The sequence below is a fragment of the Nicotiana tabacum genome, chromosome 9 (assembly GCF_000715075.1).
Source record: "Nicotiana tabacum cultivar K326 chromosome 9, ASM71507v2, whole genome shotgun sequence".
Taxonomy (NCBI): Eukaryota; Viridiplantae; Streptophyta; class Magnoliopsida; order Solanales; family Solanaceae; genus Nicotiana; species Nicotiana tabacum.
The window spans coordinates 49198294-49216635 of NC_134088.1; the positions used below are offsets into that span (position 1 = coordinate 49198294).

Genomic DNA, 18342 nt, shown 5'->3' on the forward strand with positions numbered 1-18342 from the left:
AAAGATTTAAAACTAAGTATGAAGATTGCGGTACTATCGTTGATGTGAGAATTTATGCCTGAAAGGCGCTCGGTTCATTTGGTTGTGAGTTGTGGAAGTTTATTCCGGATTCGACGGTTGTTCTTGTGTGTCATGGGAAAATGGTCATTGTGGATCCTTAGAGAGGTTATTTGCCCAAGCATGGTATGATCAGAATTGGTTTGAGGTCCGTTGATGGGTCCAAATGTGGATGTGTACTCTACACCAGCCTGGGTGTGTTCATTCAGCATAGCATTCCTTATGGAAGAGTATTCGGGCGTGGGGTGTTAATTTCGTCGCCGGCTATTTCATGTAATACTCTATTGTGTCATGTGGGTTGTGAGACGGCTTGATTATTTGTACAATGTGTTGAGGTCCCGCGTAGCGGTGGTATTATGTGAGCAGGATGGCTCTCGAGATGCAGATCATATATCGCACCTTAGTTGTGCATGAGTTTTAGAGCGTATGACGCTATCCGTCTCCCCAGGGTTTGTATTATGCACTTGGCGTACTTATGGTTGATATTCGGGCATTTCATGGGTATAAGCGTTACGGCTCGATGTGTGTTTTCTTTAGATTATTATGTGTGGATCGGGTGGCGCGTCGCCACGGGCATATGTTTGGATCGGGTGGCACGCCGCCACGGATATGTTGTTTGGATCGGGTGGCACGCCGCCACGGGTATCATGGTTGGATTGGGTTGCACGCCGCAACGGTATCATGTGTGGATCGGGTTGCTCGCCGCAACAGTATGATATTGAGTACAGTTTCCCATACCTATTATTGTGTGTTTTGCTTCTCGTTTCCTGAGGAAGGTTCATAACATCTTTTTGGTTGTTTAAATTAGTTACGTGGGTTGAGTAAATCTTTCCAGAGTTCGTTTCCTCATGTATCACATTCGAATTGGTAGCTTGTTGGCACATTGTAGCATCATATGAGACTTTTGGCAGCGTCTGAGGTGGCTTATTGCCTGAGCAGCTTGTACTGGGTGAGACGAGATTATTGGACCTGGGATCAGTGCGATTAGATTTATATGAAGCATATTAAAGAGTAAATATTGTTAATCAGTCCAGAATGAGGTAATGATTCTTGTCGGGAGGAGAGACTCCATAAATTGTGACTCGGCAGTTGGTATGAATTTCTACACATCTCTTCCGTCGTGACAGCATTTCAAGAGTTGGAACAAGGCTTATATGTGTCATGAGGTGTGTTGTGAGCATCAGATTCGTGGGATTTCGGCTATTGTTCTCAGAGGATGTTATTATGGTCATGTGAATAATACGGTGCATGGTGTGAATTCAGTGAGAGTATACAATCATGTATTGGTACATCGTGTAGTGATTGAAATGGTGTTCGTATGTTGGAATTTGGCTTTAAGGCTTAATTGCCTAAATAAAGGGGAGGATCTTCAGATTTGCTCGGGCTAATGTGCTCAACTGAGCTGTGGTAGCATGGGTAGGTGTACGAGGTGTTAAGCGGTGATTTCAGACAACCCCAGAGCAGTTCTTAGCACGTTCGAAGACGAACGTATGTTTAAGTGGGAGAGAATGTAACGACCCGACCGGTTGTTTTGAGCTCTAGCGCGTCGTTCGGAGGTTTGAGGCCCTGAGCAGCTTCACTTTAGGTATTATGACTTGTACGCGTGGTCGAAATTTAATTTCGGGAAGTTTGGAGTTGATTTGGGAAGAAAATTCTAATTTCAAAAGCTTTAAGTTGGAAGAATTGACTAAGGTTTGGCTTTGGAGTAAACGACCTCAGAATCGGGATTTGACGGTTCTAACAAGTTCGTATGATGATTTTGGACTTGGGCGTATGTCCGGATCGGGTTTTGGATGACTCGGGAGCCTTTCGGCGCCTATTGTGGAAGTTGGTATTTTGAAAGAAATTCATAAATTTGGGTTGAAGTGCATTTCAATGTTATCGATGTCCGTTTGGGATTCCGAGTCTGGAATAGCTCTGAATGGTGATCCTGGTATTGGGAGCGCGTCCGGATGTGGATTTGGAGGTACATAGGTCATTTTCGAGTCATTTGGCGAAAGTTAAAAATTTGAAGGTTTTTTAGAAGTATGACCGGACGTGGACCTTTTGATATCGGGGTCGGATTCTGATTTCGGAAGTTGGAATAGGTCCGTAATGTCAAATGTGACTTGTGTGCAAAATTTGAGGTCAATCGGACGTGATTTGATAGGTTTCGGCATCGAATGTAGAAGTTTGAAGTTCTAAAGTTCATTAAGCTTGAATTGAGTGTGATTCATGAATTCGACGTTGTTTGATGTGATTTGAGGCCTCGAACAAGTTCGTGTTATGTTTTTAAACTTGTGTGGGTGTTTGGTTTGGAGCCCCGGGGGCTCGGATGAGTTTCAGAGTGGCTTCGGTGTGTTTTGTTAAGAAGTTGGATTGTTGGTTCTGGTATGATCGCAATTGCGATGTTTTGGTCGCAAATGCGACCATCGCATTTGCGAGGCAGTGTTCGCATTTGCGAACCTGGGTTGCTGAGGGAATGGATCGCATCTGCGACAATATGGTCGCATTTGCGAAGCCTGACTCTGTATCGCATTTGCGATGAAGGCCAGCTCTGTCAGGGGTCGCATTTGCAATGCTTTCTTCGCATTTGCGAAGGTCGCATTTGCGAACCCCCTATCGCAAATACATCGCAAATGCGACATTTACGACTGGAGCCAAGGGCTTTTTATTCCGAGACTTGGCCAATTTTCCTCATTTCTCACTTGGACTTGGGCGATTTTTTAGAGCATTTTGAGAGGGGGTTCCATCATCATCAAGAGGTAAGTGATTTCTTCTAAGTTGTGAGTTAAATACAAGGTTTATAAATGGATTTAGACATGAAAATTGGTAGAAATTTGGGACTTGGAAGAAAAACCTAGAAATTGGTATTTTTGGATTTTGACCACAAATTTGGGCATGGAATTGAAAATAAATTATATATTTGAGTTCGTGGGGTTATGGGTAAAGTTTGTCTTCGAAAATTTTCGGAATCCGAACACGTGGGCCCGAGGGTGATTTTTATCGACTTTTCGAACGGAGTTGAAAATTATTATAAATAGGATTATAATGAGTATTAGAGTATATATTTATGGAATTGCTCATTTATTGACTACTTTTGGAGTGTTGGGCATCGATTTAAGTTGTTTCGAAGGCTTGGGAGTCGGCTATGGAAATTCGGAGCGAGGTAAGTCTCCTTTCTAACCTTGTAAGAAGGAATTAACCCCATAGGTGAAATAATTCAATATGTGCTTCTATTTGTGGGGGCTACGTACACACGAGGTGACGAGAGTCCGTGTGTAGCTACTATCATGCTTAAGTCCGGGTAGTCTAGGACCCAAATCATGCTATACTTGCGATGTTTGCAACCTTCTTGTTAATTTGATTGCTTAAATCACATTGAACTTGGTAAAGGAATTTTAAGAGGATAAAATTCGTTTTCTTGGCCGTTAAATGAGAATTGGCATTTCCTTAAATAATTGCCCCTTAATAAATTCTTGATTTGGTTGTTTGAATGTGTTTATCTTTTTGTGGAGCGGGCCGAACGCCTCGGCAGATTAAATAGATGCATCTATGATTCGTGTCGTTCGACCCTCGGCAGTGCATAGTTTAAATATTTATGTTGGATCGGGTCGTACGACCTCGGCATGATTTGCACATGATTGAATTATTTGCTTTGGAATTTATGATAATTGATATTGCTTCATTGGCCTGAGATATAAAATGATAAACGATGAAAAATAAATTTGAAAATTTCTTATTAACAAAAGAATTGTTTACTTATGTCATGATATTGAGCTTACAACCGTTCTACGTAATCCATGCTAAATTATATCATTGATATTTTATTTATAGCCCATAGTAAGTGTCGGAGTCGACCCCTCGTCACTACTTCTTCGAGGTTAGGCGGGATACTTACTGGGTACGCGTTGATTTACGTACTCATACTATACTTGTTGCATATTTTTGTGCAGGTACATATATGTCTAGTGGTCTTGTGGGCGCAGAGGCGCAGTTATAGCGGGGACTTAGGTGAGCTGCACTCTATACTATGATCCGCAGCCAGCAGAGTCTCCTTCAGAGTATTTATATTTTTCCTGTCCAATTGTATTCCGGACGGATGCTGTATTTTATTTTACATTCCTAGTTGATGCTCATGCACTTGTGACACTGGATTTTGGGGGTGATTATGGGTGTCTGTATTGAAATTGTTAAAAATATTATTACTTACTCTGTAAATTCCATCTTTTACTTTTTAATTGAAGAAATATGATTTCAAAAATATTAAAATGAACCAAATTAATTAGTTATCTTTGGGCTTGCCTGACAGCGGTATCCGGCGCCATCACGACCTTTAATAAATTTTGGGTCGTGACACAAACCCCTTTTAACTTCAGGGAAATACCTTTCCTTCAAACGATTCTCTCTTCTCTCTAACGTCAACGAAACTATAATCGAATGCCTCAATCGTAAGTCCAGTAATAGTGTGGAAATCCTCTTCTGTAAATGCTATATCATGCCCAAAAACTTTAAAAATTATTTTGCTTTTATCCTTGTAGAAAAGTTGAGACAGCAACATAGTCAACTTCCTAGAGTGACTAACTTCATCCAACTCTAAAAACTTCCCAAATACACTGTTCTTCAACATATCCATTTGAGTTCCGGACAAAAAGGATGAAATAATTTGCTTAAAATTTCTATCGCCTTTCCAATAACAATCAGCAGAAAACAACTCCTTAAAGTTATAAAATCTATCTCCCTCCTAAAATTAAAATACAACAAATATAAGCAATATTTCATATAATTTTAAGATAAAAACCACTCATTTTAACAAGAGTGGGTTACTCTAGTTGTAAGCACCGCCACTTCCAACCAAGAAGTTGTGAGTTCGAGTCACCCCAAGAGCAAGGCGGGAAAGCATATTACAAATTAGATTAGTAAACACAATCAGAATCCAGTATATAAAACAGAACTACAGTATAAACAGAACTCATCCAGTATAACGTACTGGACAACAAAGCCTACAAATGACAGACTTCAAGTACAATATACTGGATCAAATTAATTAGAAACAATAAAACTCCAGAAACAAATACTGAGGTATAAAGAAGAAACATAATCAAAGAGCTTATTAAAAAAATACAGACAAATAATCATTCAAAAAAAGTAATCATAAATAAAATAAAACTGTAGCCTAAACAGAACTGATCCAGTATAACATACAAGATAACAAGCTTACAGACATCAAACTTCCCGTAAAATATACTGGAATCAAACAAAACTCAAGTATATTATAATAATCATCCAGTATAATATACTGGAGAACAAACATTCAGAGGACAGACTTCCCGTATAATATACTGGACAAAATTTATTACAAAAACTCCATAAACAAAAACCATCCAGTATAAAATACTGGGAAGCAAGCCTTCAGAAGACAGACTTTCCGTATAATATACTGCACCAAAATTTATTACAAAAATAAAACTCGATAAACAAATACTGGTCTAGAATTTTAAAAACATAATCAAATACAACATGTAAAAAAAAAATTAAAAAAAAAAACAGCAAAAAATTATCAGTAAAAACAAGTATTTTCAAAATAAAAGAACTCCAGTATATAATAAAACTCATTCAGCATATAATACTGGACAACAAGCCTTCAGAGGTCAAACTTACAGAATAATATACTGGAACTAAATTTATTACAAAAAAATCAAATTTTTAAATATGAAGTCCAGCACATTTTTCTGGATTTCAAGTTTTAACAAGAACTCGAGCAACTTATCAAAACAAGTTACGCAACGATTACAACATTACAACATAAAACTAATAACAGAGTGACAAAATTATCAGAAATAAGACGAACTATTGAACAGAGAAAAAAAATCGTAGATGTTAAAATACCATAAATATTTAAACGCTAACAGTACGGAAATCAAACTTAAAACTAACGAAACAATAATAACAACGAAAATTCAAGCACATTATTGTAAAAACAATACTTACCCAGACAAATTTGAAGAAAATTGGACCTAACCTAGACTAAATTCAAAGAAAGAGTTCTCACGAAAGCGAAATCCGTACACTGCTCTAAAAAGAAAGCGAAAAAGATTAAAAAATGAAACATAAAACATGATGGTAAAAAGGACAAGGGCAAATATGTCATTTATTAATATATTTTAAGTTAAAATGGCTAGAAATCAATTACACGACGGTGGCTATTTTTAGATAGCCATCCGTAAAAATGACTACGCAATGCCATTTTGACAAAAGTTATACAATGCTAGTCTCTCTCTCTATAACAATTTGTAAGATGTCCAATGCCATCATGGCCTATTTCTTTAAAATAATACTCACTTGCATATTGTGATGCTTAATATTTAGTAAATTAATTCAATAATCTTAGTAGCTTAATTAATTCCTAATCAAATTAACCCCTTATTATAATCGCGAATTCGCTTGCGTAGCGCGATAGTTGACTTTTTAATAATTTTTAAAATTAATTTTCTCAAATGTAGTAATTTTTTCAAAAAATAATAACACGCTAATAATCCTTGTCATGACTACAGATTCGCTTGCGTAACGCTGTTATGACAAAATTAATTTCGTCTCGATCATGCATTCACTTGCGTAGTATGGTTACAGACATCTTATTATTCAAAACATCCGTTAATAAATCTATTAATCAGTCAATAAAAGCAGACATGCAAAACATAAAAATCCAATAAAGCACAGTTTATCCAGAATTAATTCAAGCCAAGTTTAAGCCGATAAAGCGACCGTGCTAGAACCACGGGATTCGGGGAATGCCTTACACCTTCTCCCCGGTCAACAGAATTCCTTACCTGAACTTTGTTTTTACGGACCATTAAAAATAGAGTCAAACCTTCCTTTGACCAGCGATTCAAATAAAAGGTGACTTAGAACACCAATAAATCAATTCCAAGTGACGATTCCGTAAATAAATAATCCATACTCAAATTTGTCACTTCAAATGGAAAAACTCTTTTAACCCATAACAATTCATAACATACATATCTTTTGGAGTAAAAAGGGGTGTGACAGTTGACATGGATTAGACTTATTTGGCTTAAGCCTTCTAGGTATTTGCGATTGGAAGAGAAAACTAATTTACGGGTTACATTTATACTCGGAGAGAAATGAAGTGCACAAAGGAACATACTCCATTTCTCAAGTCTCTTACTGATACCTGAAGTTTGCTCTATCCTAGAAAGTGGAGAATCAGCACACAGAAATTTGTTCAGGACACGTAGAATAGCCATGTGAAAGAAATCATAACCTACGGAGGGAATGAGCTAGGTTACAAAACACTCATGCAAAAGTGTTTTGCATTGACTGATTAAATGAAAAAAAGAAGATCTATATACAACAATTGCCTCCAAAAAAAAAAAAAAAAAAAAAACCATACTTCATCAACATTTAGATCGAGGAATTGTCAAAAAGGCAACAGGATACTGGCAAAGATTAAATACCTGCCAAACCCAGTGCTGGAGAATAATCGGCACCGTTGTACTTGCCTTTCGACAGGGCAAATAAACCTACCACAGAAATAAAATACAGTCAGCTGATAGTTTACAAAAAGGTAAAGGATGGTGGAGCAGATAAACCTAGAATCAGGAATCCCCATTAAACTGATTACAAGTGTTAATAAGCAAATGATAGGCTTTTGTTCTACAATCATGAAACTAATATAAACAAAGCTTTTTCCGAAAAATAAATGAACATACAACAGTATTAAAAGGAAGGATAAAAATAAGTTTAAATTGCATCTCAATTAGTGAGCATGAATTTGTGGATGGATTTTAAATGAATGAATTTCCAATATACAAGTTTAAACACCTCAAAAAATGTGCATCAAAGTGGCAGAGCATCGTGCACTGGATTGTTTAGAAGCAACTAAAGCCAACAATACTTCATAAGCAGTTGGGACTTGGGCATAGTATCCTTTTTTCTTTTTTAAATAAACAGGAGTTGGGAATAGAGTATATATCTGAATCTACTCTGCACAGTATCAACTGCAGTGATGATGATGTAATTCTTATACTTGAAAAATGTTCACTGACTTGCTGCAGTTTGTGTTGGTTAATTGGGACAGTTTGCACCAATTAAAAAATAAGTAAAAATTCAACAAAGTTCTGTCTTCTTTTTTCTATCCACAATAATGAGTGTCGCTTTTGACATGAATGCAGCTTGGTTACTATTGAAAATTGAATTAACCAGGTAAAGAAACCAACACAAAAAGTGGTAGGGGCTCAGTGGTAGCCAAACAATAAAAATCTATTTACCCCCGTCACCAAGTTGTCCTAATAGGAATTGGGTGGATAGATTTTCAGTTAGAGGCCTAATAAAACGCCTTTAACACGGGATAATTGCAATGCTACTCCATAGACCAAAGATTGATAGTTATACTTGGATAATAGATACCTCAAGCATGGATCTTGGACTTCTCAACTCGTGTTCGAGGAATTGCCAGGATTGCTATAAGTCCACCGGCAAATGCTGAAACTGCTGCCACAACCAAGGCTGGTGAGTTGCCTCCACCAAAGAGCTCATCCCATGGTCCGCTTCCAAGTGAAACCAACATCTATGAACAATAACAAAATGAATCTCATTTACTGGCTTAGACGTCTTCCGGAAAGTGACAAGATGCATGCTAATTAAAGTGCAGTAAAATTTTCCTCCTGAAAACACTGAGAATAACAATATTATTTCAAGTCTTTGCTAAGCCTAGTAAATTTTTCACTGAAAAGAAGGGCAGGGGAAAAAACAGCTAAATAGATCAAAATGGCGAGTTACATCGTGGAAATGCCTCCATATTATAAAAATATTTATTTGCCAGCGATTGACACTACTAACTTGTCATCATAACTGCTGCTTTTTTCCCCTCTCAATTGTGGCAGAGAACATACCAGAATTATATATTAATGCAAAGAGCAAAATTTGAGATAGTGGGATAAAAGAGGTGAACATTTCAAGAAGACTCATAATTTCATTTCCTCTGCCACCTTCTAACTTTTATAGTACAATAACACATCCATGAAAAGCCTAAAGTACTACATAATTTTCCAGACCTTACTATTTCTCCCACAAAGTATACACACTACTAACCTCCTAATTTGGGAAACCTGCAAATCACTGCCCCCCTTTGAATGAGGCGAACAATGTTAGGTTCCATGTTTAAATGTCAAGAAAGGTTCGTTCACCGGTGTAGCTTTATAACAGGGAAGTTTATAATGCTGCTGCACAAATATACGCAAAATATGCATTTTGTTCATTTAAGAAATATAATTTTTTCCAATAGCAGGGAAATTTCTTCCCCACTAGCTTGGGACGGAGGCATAATTGTTATTGTTGCAATAGTAACTGAGAAATCCCCTATGGGGTAGCTGGCCAATCCCAAAGTTGGAGCATAAAGTCGACACTCAAGGGAGTATGGACCCACCCCATAACCCTCCTACCACTTAAATACCAAACAAGTGACGTGTGTCTACCACACAATCTTTAAACCAAAGTCCTAGGGCCATCTAACAAATTTAATCTTAAATTGCTAAATCAAAGAATCCAAAGCAAAAGAAAGAAATGCTGATTTTGACTATAGCAAAAAGCAAGACACTAAGAAGTTTGCTATGTAGAAGAAATCCAGCTGATTTATGTTTTGACTTTCAGCAGACCAAGTGACTTCTTTTGAATCTAAATAGAGACACTCTTATTCTGACAAGTCCCCTCAAACTCAAAGTGGGAAAACAAACCTGAGTTTGCTTATTTTGAAAACATAGAAAGTCAATGCTGAAACTTCGCTAGAATAGTACGCAATTGATGGAAAACAAGTATAAACGGCGGAAGCAAATAGCCAAGATCACTTGCATGTAATATAGACAACACACAATCACAGATTTTAATCAAACATAAAATCGATACTTATCTCTTGAAGCGTGACAGCGATTGCGAAAAGCGCCTTCAAGTAAGAGCAAAATCGTCCACGAGACCGTCCTCCAATTCCACAGTCTTCTGTTGTGTGACCCGAATAATGTACGGAATTAGCGAAATTCGTGTGGGCGAATTTCTCCCAGGAAAACCGTGTAGTAAAACCCATGGCCTCCTTATGGAATAAGACCCTTTTTATATAGCCACAGGTTTTAGGGTTTAAAACCTTTTCCTAAACCTGTTGGGTCTTCCTTTTCCACCAAGAAATAGAATTTCATTTAATTCCTAATTATTCGGGCAGAGCAGGGACCGCAGTATTTAATTAACGAGGCTTCCTATTATGGACTTAATTCGAAATATCCGAATTAATACTACCATAATAAATTACGAATTATTCTACTAAAAATTCATAATTGCACTCCTCAGTTCAATTTCGAAATTCTTCCATTAAACCTTATTTAACTCCCCATTTTAAGATTCAGATACTAATCAAATAAATTAAATTACTGACAATTTAATTAATTAATTATTTCCTTTAGACTTTCGCTTAACTTATTTCATGTGACGGATACAAAATCCACCTGCACGGTTTACACATGAAAATTTATAAGCTTTCATAAAGGTGTATCATCAATCTCTAGACCGAGACATGGATTCCGTCAACTAAATATTACTTTGCCAATGTATATCATTATTGTCCAATTTACCAAGCATATTGACACACGAAAGGATCTCGCCTTTTAATAAATCAAAACAATAATAATATACACAGCTAATAATAAATATATCAAGATTAAGAGTATAAGTACATTTAATGGCTAGAGAATTTATTTTATTAAGTAAGTATAAAATACTTATCTTTACTTGGTCCGTTCAATACATACAAAATGTACTAGCACAAAAAGTTGGAATTAAACCATTCCCATAATCAAGATAAATTATATTTAATCTTGTGCTACAATCATTCCTGATAGTTTGTCCAATTCCATCATTAGATTGTGAACATGATCTTTATACTCATAAGAACCGATGATTTAATCTTTCGTTTATAAGCTATACTCTATACACTAAATCATCTACTATATAAGTAAAGGACAAACAGATATATGATTTATTTAAAACTTTATTAAAATTGAATAACAATTGTTCCATAATAAATACTACTCCCTCCGTTCCAATTTATGTGAACCTATTTGACTGGGCACAGAGTTTAAGAAAAAATGAAGAATTTTGGAATTTGTGGTCTTAAACAATTCAAAAAGGGGTTCAGAGTATTTGTGTTGTTATAAAAGCTTCTCATTAAGGGTAGAATTATAAGTTTAAGCAAAATTGTTTCCAAATATAGAAAGGGGTCATTCTTTTTGGAACGGACCAAAAAGGAAATAGGTTCACATAAACTGGAATGGAGGTAGTATATGCAAACCAAAATTCATGGTTAATAGTATATATCCCAACAATCTCCCACTTTGACTTTTAACCATGACAATTATTAAAATATACTATGTCTAAATGTATGGTTAATAGTATATACCCTAACGGCAATCACCAAAAAAAAAACGGTGTTGGAATTCTTTGCTCCAGAAAGTTGTTGGTAACAGTACAGCGAAAATAAAGTGCTATTTGCACTACTCATTAAGAGAGATCTGTTCTGACAGAACATAGCATAATTCGAACTGGCAAAATAGAGACAAGAAATTCAAGGTTTAGAGGAAGGCGATCGTCATGTAGAAAGTTGTAATGGCTATCTCGGTAGAGATGAACAGTGCTTGAACGATCTTAGAGAGCAAAGCGGTGTCTGAACAATTGCCAGAGAGGAGCGGTGCATAAATGGTTGCCGGAGAGATGAGTAGTGGCACCCGTTGCTGGAGAGAGGAGAAGTGCCAGAAACCAAAAGGAAGAAATGAAAAAAAAAAAAAATTGGCTAGACGAGTAACACAAATTGTACCCGCAGGTAGCGGAAGCTGTTTGAGTCTTTACCAAGAACATTAGAAGCTGTGATACCATGTGATTTTAGAAGAAACTTCTTTTTTTTTCCAACAGAACTGAGAAGAAACTTATCATTGACTTGATTAAGTAACAATGTCCAAGAGATGCTCTTATATAGGAGCATAGGCTATGAACAATATGGTAGGTATTCATTTTCAATGTTAGTAAGGTTAAAGTAAATGTTCCATCGAGTACTAAATACAGAGTACTCTAAGGTGTCTTATAGAGTATTTCATAAGATATTTTTAATTCAAATATAAAGATTCTAGACACATTTCTCTATATTCTAACACTAAATACATTACAAAAAAAATACACAAAAGACTTTTGGTATTTCCACCTACTTTTGGCTAGAAACATCATTAACTTTATTCCCCTCCCCTTCCTCTCCTTCTCCTTTCTTTTCTTCCTCTAAGATACCCAAAAAAATTCATTTCTCCTATGCCTCTGTTTCTCTATAGTGCTTTCACTCAAAACATCTGGAAGGGCTGAAATTTTGTGACAAGCCCTTTTTGGATCCATAGAATTAGTGGCTTGGAAGCAACATGAAATAAAAAGAAACAAAAGAATAGACGAGCAAAGCGATACCTGTGGAATCACAATTGCTAGATTCAGAACACCCATTGAAAGTCCTGCAAGGTTGAAAGCAGCAATTGAACCATTACTTTCTATTTGATCCATGGATAAGCTAAAGAGACATAATTCGACCTACCTTGTCCTAGCCCTAGAGCTTCAATCCTAGAGGATACCAAAGCATACGGAACACTGTATGTTATCTGAAAAGAATTAGTTTGAAAAAAAAAAAAAATCAGAGCCTGGACGAAGTTCTCTCCAAGCCAACATAAATATAGTGCTTATGCTAAAGCCTTTTGTAATAGTTACTTCCCTCTAATACCCTTCCATATCATGTTACAGTTGATAGCCTTCAAGATTCAGTCAGTTACACAATAATATCATTTCAGCTTATAGAAGTTTGAAAAGCAACAGATTTCAACTGTCATCAGCTCGCAATATTGTCTACCCGAAAGAAAAGAAAGAGCGAAAGCGAGCAAGCTGTCAACTGACTGACAAAATCTGACGTTGTTTCAGAAGACAAAAGGGAAAGGAAGAGATAGTTTCCAAATTTTCAGAAGAAATAAAATATCTTCTACAAGCCCATAAACTGCTCACTAAACGGCCTACTTATTTCTCCCTGGCCCTTAACTCTTATAATAAAACAATGTAAAAGTTTTAAATTTCCTTTCAGTTCTCTATCATTTTCCATCTTATTTTCTTTCTTCCCCTAGTTTCAAACAAAGGCATTGAGTAGGAAACAAAAGACAGATAGCAATTGGTTGTCCATAAATAATACTGAGAAAGGAGATAACTTGCAGTTTAGAGGTGTCTAATCTTTCCATTCTCCAACATATGCATGTGTTAGTGCATAAGAATTGAAGGATACAACTTCAAGTAACTTACTGCCAGCGGGATCCCAAGAATAGCAAATACTACTAGCGCAGCCATAACAATGCCATCTGGGGGAAGATCCAGACCAATGTCCATGTTATTCCGAACAACACTAATTATAAGCATTGCTATAAAGCAGAGACACATGACTATGTTTGAAACTCCCCATGTGAAACCAGCCCCCCATTTCCGACAGAGCTTCTCCATGAAAACTGATGTTATTCCAAGGAGCACTGAGTTCAACATTAGACCCAATGCACCCATTCTAACTCCAGTACTATAGTTCTTTCCATCATTTGGCTCACCACCATAAATCTCTCTGCCAAACCAGTCAGTATCGAACAACAGAAATGGAAACCATCCTATCCAAGTCAGAGCAGTGACAAGCAGGATCACCCAAACTGAAACTGGGAAGAACTTGAAAGTTCCAAATAATTCCCAGAGAAAAGCTTCTTCTTGACTATGGCTTGATTCTCCAATCTCTTCGTTAGTATGAGGGGTAACCTGACTGGGACTTAGAGGCTGCTCATTGGCTGCAGATATGCTGATATATGTAGTGCTTGCAATAAAAATAATGTCAATAACAAAAGCAGCCTTGAGATTGGCACAGTTGACGGTGCATGCAGAACTGAGGGTGAAAGGAAAGATCTTGAACCAGCCACTGTAAGATCCAGTGGCATAGCCAAGGATGTTACCAATAGCCATAAACAAGGAGAAGTACGCATTTGCTACTCGAGTTCTTCTGTGATCCTTTCCTACCATGCATAGAGATCACAAGAAAGATGTCACAACTTTTAAGGCAACTTCCCGAAGTAATAAATTGTTACAGATTGAAGACGAGAATACCCTGTCGTTAATGTAAGTTGGTGTCTTTTTTTGATAAGAGACAATACATGTTGGTTTCTTATCAAAAATTAAGTTGGTGTCTCACAAAAGATTCTACCAAGCATTTTATATTCTTTGTCGTATTAATGATGCTCTAACTCTATATATTTCTACTTAATCCAAGAAGCCCTCTGCCTCAAATCTGATAACTATAACTGAACCAATGCCACCATTTTCATCGATTTCTCTATTTTTTATGCATATATTGCTCTCCCCCAAATGGGAAGTGCGGCCAAAAAATGAAATGACGATATAGAAAGGACATATTACTAGCTCCTTAGGTGGACCAAGAAAACATTATACAAACAACAAAGTACGCCGCAAGCCCAAACAAGTTGGGGTAGGCAATATGAATCTGAACATGTCGCTCCATTTAAGCTCATCTGCCATGAAAACATAAGTAATAAACTAAATAAGCAAATGTTTATTCTTAAAGAAATTAGAAAACTGAAGTAGGATTCTGAAAAGCCAAAGCTTGTAGACTATGATATATATTTCCTACATAAGAGATTTAATTTGGATTTTTGCTTTTTATTATAAGGTAGAAAACAGATTAAATATGGATCTTGTAATAGTCGTCTCATTTTTAATTAAAAGACAGAAACATAAGTATAATGTCTACTAAAAAGGAAAATATACTAAAAAGTAAAGGGAACAAATTTCAAGACAGTTGTGACAACATTAATACTCTCTCCGATCTAGTTTGTATGAACCTTTTCGCTTTCGGAGAGTCAATTTAACTAATATTTGACGCTAAATTATATTAGATTAACTCAATATTTAAATATTAAAATTTAGATATTCAAGAACTATGCGAAAAATACTATAAGTTACAACTCTTCTCAGATTCAATATGACTGAAAAATAAAATTTCAAAATGTTGGTCAAAGTTTACATATTTGAATCTCGAAAAGTGAAAAGGTTCACATAAATTGGAACAGATGGAGTATTAAAAAATAAAAATAATGCAAACTATAGTCCCAAGGAGATAAAATTACCAGGCGATTTTTTCTATCTGCCTAAGCTTTAGTGGACATAGTTAGCCGGTACTTGTGCTTGAGGACCGTGGGAAGTAACAGGTACCCGGAATATTGGAGGTGCGCTTAATGGACACCACTGTCATTAAAAAAAAAATACTATATATCTTATCGATGAATAATTTGCTCATCAGCCCATTGATCCGCTGAAAGAAAGAAATTAAGTATAGGTAGTATATTGTGGGTCTGCCCCGCTACATAGGGGAAGGAGCAGCTTTGTCCATTGCACTAAATACGAGTTCTAGCACTATAACTTTACAAGCACAAGTCGGAAAAATGTCCATCGCGTTGCCACGAATGATTGTCGATTTTTCCTAGAAGAAAACGTTATTCCATTGATAGAAACAGAGAATTTACCCACCAAAAAAAAGGAAAAAGGAAAAAGAAAAAAAGGAAGACTACCAAATATATAAATCAAAATGACAAAATTATAAATTCAAAGCTCAAATGCAGATAAAGAAGCATAGTAGAAAATGCAATAGCAGAAAAATCCACAAGCACGTGCTTAAAAAAAGATACTAGTAATAGTTAAAATTGAAAGGAGAGCTTACTAGTAAGATCAGCAAGAAGAGCACGGCAAGGTCCTTGAGTCAAATTATTAGCAACATCAAGCAGCCAAAACCCTACTATGAAAGCTGCTATAGCCCGCACTTTTTTCTCACCCCTATCGCCGAACAACCAACCAATATCAGCTGAGAAACCGATGATCAACACAGCAATCATGATCGACACAGCTCCGGCAACAATAAACGGCCGCCGGCGACCGAAACGACTGGTACACCGGTCACTCATGTGTCCAACCAAAGGCTGAACCAGTAAGCCCGAAAGCGGCCCGCACAGCCATATTATGCTAGCCCACGCGTGAGGAATTCCGAGCTCTTGCACGTATGGTGTGAGTAGTGACAGCTGTAAAGCCCACCCGAATTGTATCCCGCCGGCTACTGATGCCACTCGGAGGAGTAGCCTCAACGGTACTCTGGCCCGGCCCGGTTCTCGGCTCGCCCCGCGGTTATGTCGCGTTCTGTGTCCTCTATGACCTTCCGGCATCGTGGAAGTATCTGTATTTCTACGTATACATGTACGTTATATATACGTGCTTTCTAGTGTGTGCGTGTGTGAGAGAGAGAGAGAGAGATAGATAAATGGTGGAAAGAAAGGTGGGGGAATTGGTGTTGGAAATGGAGTTGGAGGATCATAAGAAAATGCCCTTGTAGGATAAGAAAATTACATGATATGGACAAGGAGCGAGGAAAATATGGTACAAGGTGTTGATTCCCAGCTTGGACTTGTTATTGAGGAATGTGAACTTTGGTTACGTCTATGAACTGCTATCATTTGTTACTTTGCTTAGTAAAATCAAAGAATGATTTATCTTCATGAAGTTATCCAGATAAGCGACAAGCGAATAAGATTTAACATATTGGGACGGAGAAATATATTGTTTTTTTTCATTTAATTTACTTACCAAAATTTTGTATTTTGTTTTAAACTGTTTTCAATCAAACATGAGCCTTTAAAATCACGACGTAATTACTATTTTCACCGCATGAGAAGTAAATCTAACTCCTTAGCGCTATGATTTTGTCTCCATGCAATGGGGTCAAAGTGAGTCTAAGAAATTATGCCATATAGAGTGATCATACATAACATCAAAAAGAAAATAAAACAAAAGAAAGAAAATATATACTTATATATAAGCGACTAAGGAGAGGAGTTTAGGGTCGTTCATGGGTATTTTGGTAAATTTAATAGTAATTTTTGCTGTGACGTGCTACTTCTTTTGACACGCTAAAACCACAAACGCCTTCATCTAAAGTGTTCTTTTTTTGATACTTTCTCCAGTTTTACGTGCGTTGCCTCTACAGTTATTAGGTGAAGTTTTCCTTCTTTTTTCCCTCTGTTTATCCAATATTTTCTAATTATCAGTTTTATTTTTATTTAAAATGGTCTTCTTATAATGTTTTGAATCTTCCATGGAAGATTTAACTTCTTTTCGTGTAAGCCCCTCAAGATTTCCTATAAGTGTGAGGCCTTAAAGCACGCTCATGAGTCGCTTAAGTACCATCTTGCCTTTCACAAGAGATTATGGACTAGAACCAACTTAGATAATCATGATATTAAATGTAGGAGGTGTATTGGAAGTGGTTTAGAATCTAAGGAAAGCACTAGAACTAAGCCAAGTTGGGAACAATACAATAGGCTAAAGTTTCAAATGGATTCGCACAAGATCCGACTTCAAACGAGTACAACTCCAAAACTATAAGGATTTACGTGGTGCTATACCTATCAAATAAAAGCTCTTTGAGTCTAGTTTCTAATGCATCAAACTGTTTATTATTTAGATATCTCTACAGAAAGTTATGTCTATTTTACCGAACATTATCCCATCTACGCATCCAGCTGCCCGCTGAGGTTGTCAGGTGCGCGGCAAAGCACAGAAGAAGAGTTTCCTGCCTTTTATGCACGCCTAGTTGTGCGTTCACTTGCCCAGGTGCGCAGCAGCGCACATGGGAACCCTATAAATACCCCCACGGTCGGGGAGAGAGAGTGGCTAACTTATTTCTTTGAGTTAGGGCTTGCTCTAACAAAGGAAATCCATCCTATACATCCCTCTCATGAACCAAGGTAATATTTTTGGAGTATTTTGAGTTAATTACTACTCCTAGTGTAATGTCCCGGCCGGTCGTTTTGAGTATTTTAGCCATGTTTTTCCTATTTCATGCCTTGCATATATGTATTTGTGGGTGCGTGACTTGCCGGGGTGGTTGATTTGGGTTCGGGGTTATTTTGGATCGAATTGGGACACTTAGTCCCTTGGTTGAAGGATTAAGTTGAAAGAGTTAATTGGCATATTACTTTGGTATAGACGACCTCAGAATGGTATTTTGATATTTTTAATAGGTTCGTATGGTGATTTTGGACTTAAGCGTATGTACGTATTGGATTTGGAGGTTCCTAGGTTGTTCTGGCTTGAATCGGCGAAAGTTGGAAGGTTGAAGGTTTGGACGATTCATAGATTTTA

The 18342-nt window shown here is 36.9% G+C and overlaps 1 protein-coding gene across 6 annotated transcripts; it reads right to left on the reverse strand.

The window, feature by feature from the left end:
* Positions 1-4604: 4604 nt before the first annotated feature.
* LOC107787232 (sucrose transport protein SUC4) lies at positions 4605-16656 on the reverse strand. Of its 6 annotated transcripts, none has more exons than XR_012694865.1 (7): positions 15872-16649; positions 13411-14153; positions 12665-12728; positions 12541-12584; positions 8467-8626; positions 7515-7580; positions 4605-4780 (listed from the first exon to the last, which is right to left on the reverse strand). XR_012694865.1 is itself a non-coding variant. In XM_075221673.1 (6 exons), exons 1-5 carry the CDS (start codon positions 16365-16367, stop codon positions 8468-8470), a joined length of 1506 nt encoding a protein of 501 aa, XP_075077774.1. In that variant the 5' UTR covers positions 16368-16648; the 3' UTR covers positions 7331-7580; position 8467. The 6 variants fall into 6 exon arrangements, 1 of the variants encoding a protein (XP_075077774.1); XR_012694864.1 differs by lacking the exon at positions 4605-4780 and adding an exon at positions 5122-5476; XR_012694866.1 differs by lacking the exon at positions 4605-4780 and adding an exon at positions 7003-7418 and having other exon boundaries at positions 8467-10050; positions 15872-16656.
* Between the last annotated feature and the right edge of the window lie 1686 nt (positions 16657-18342).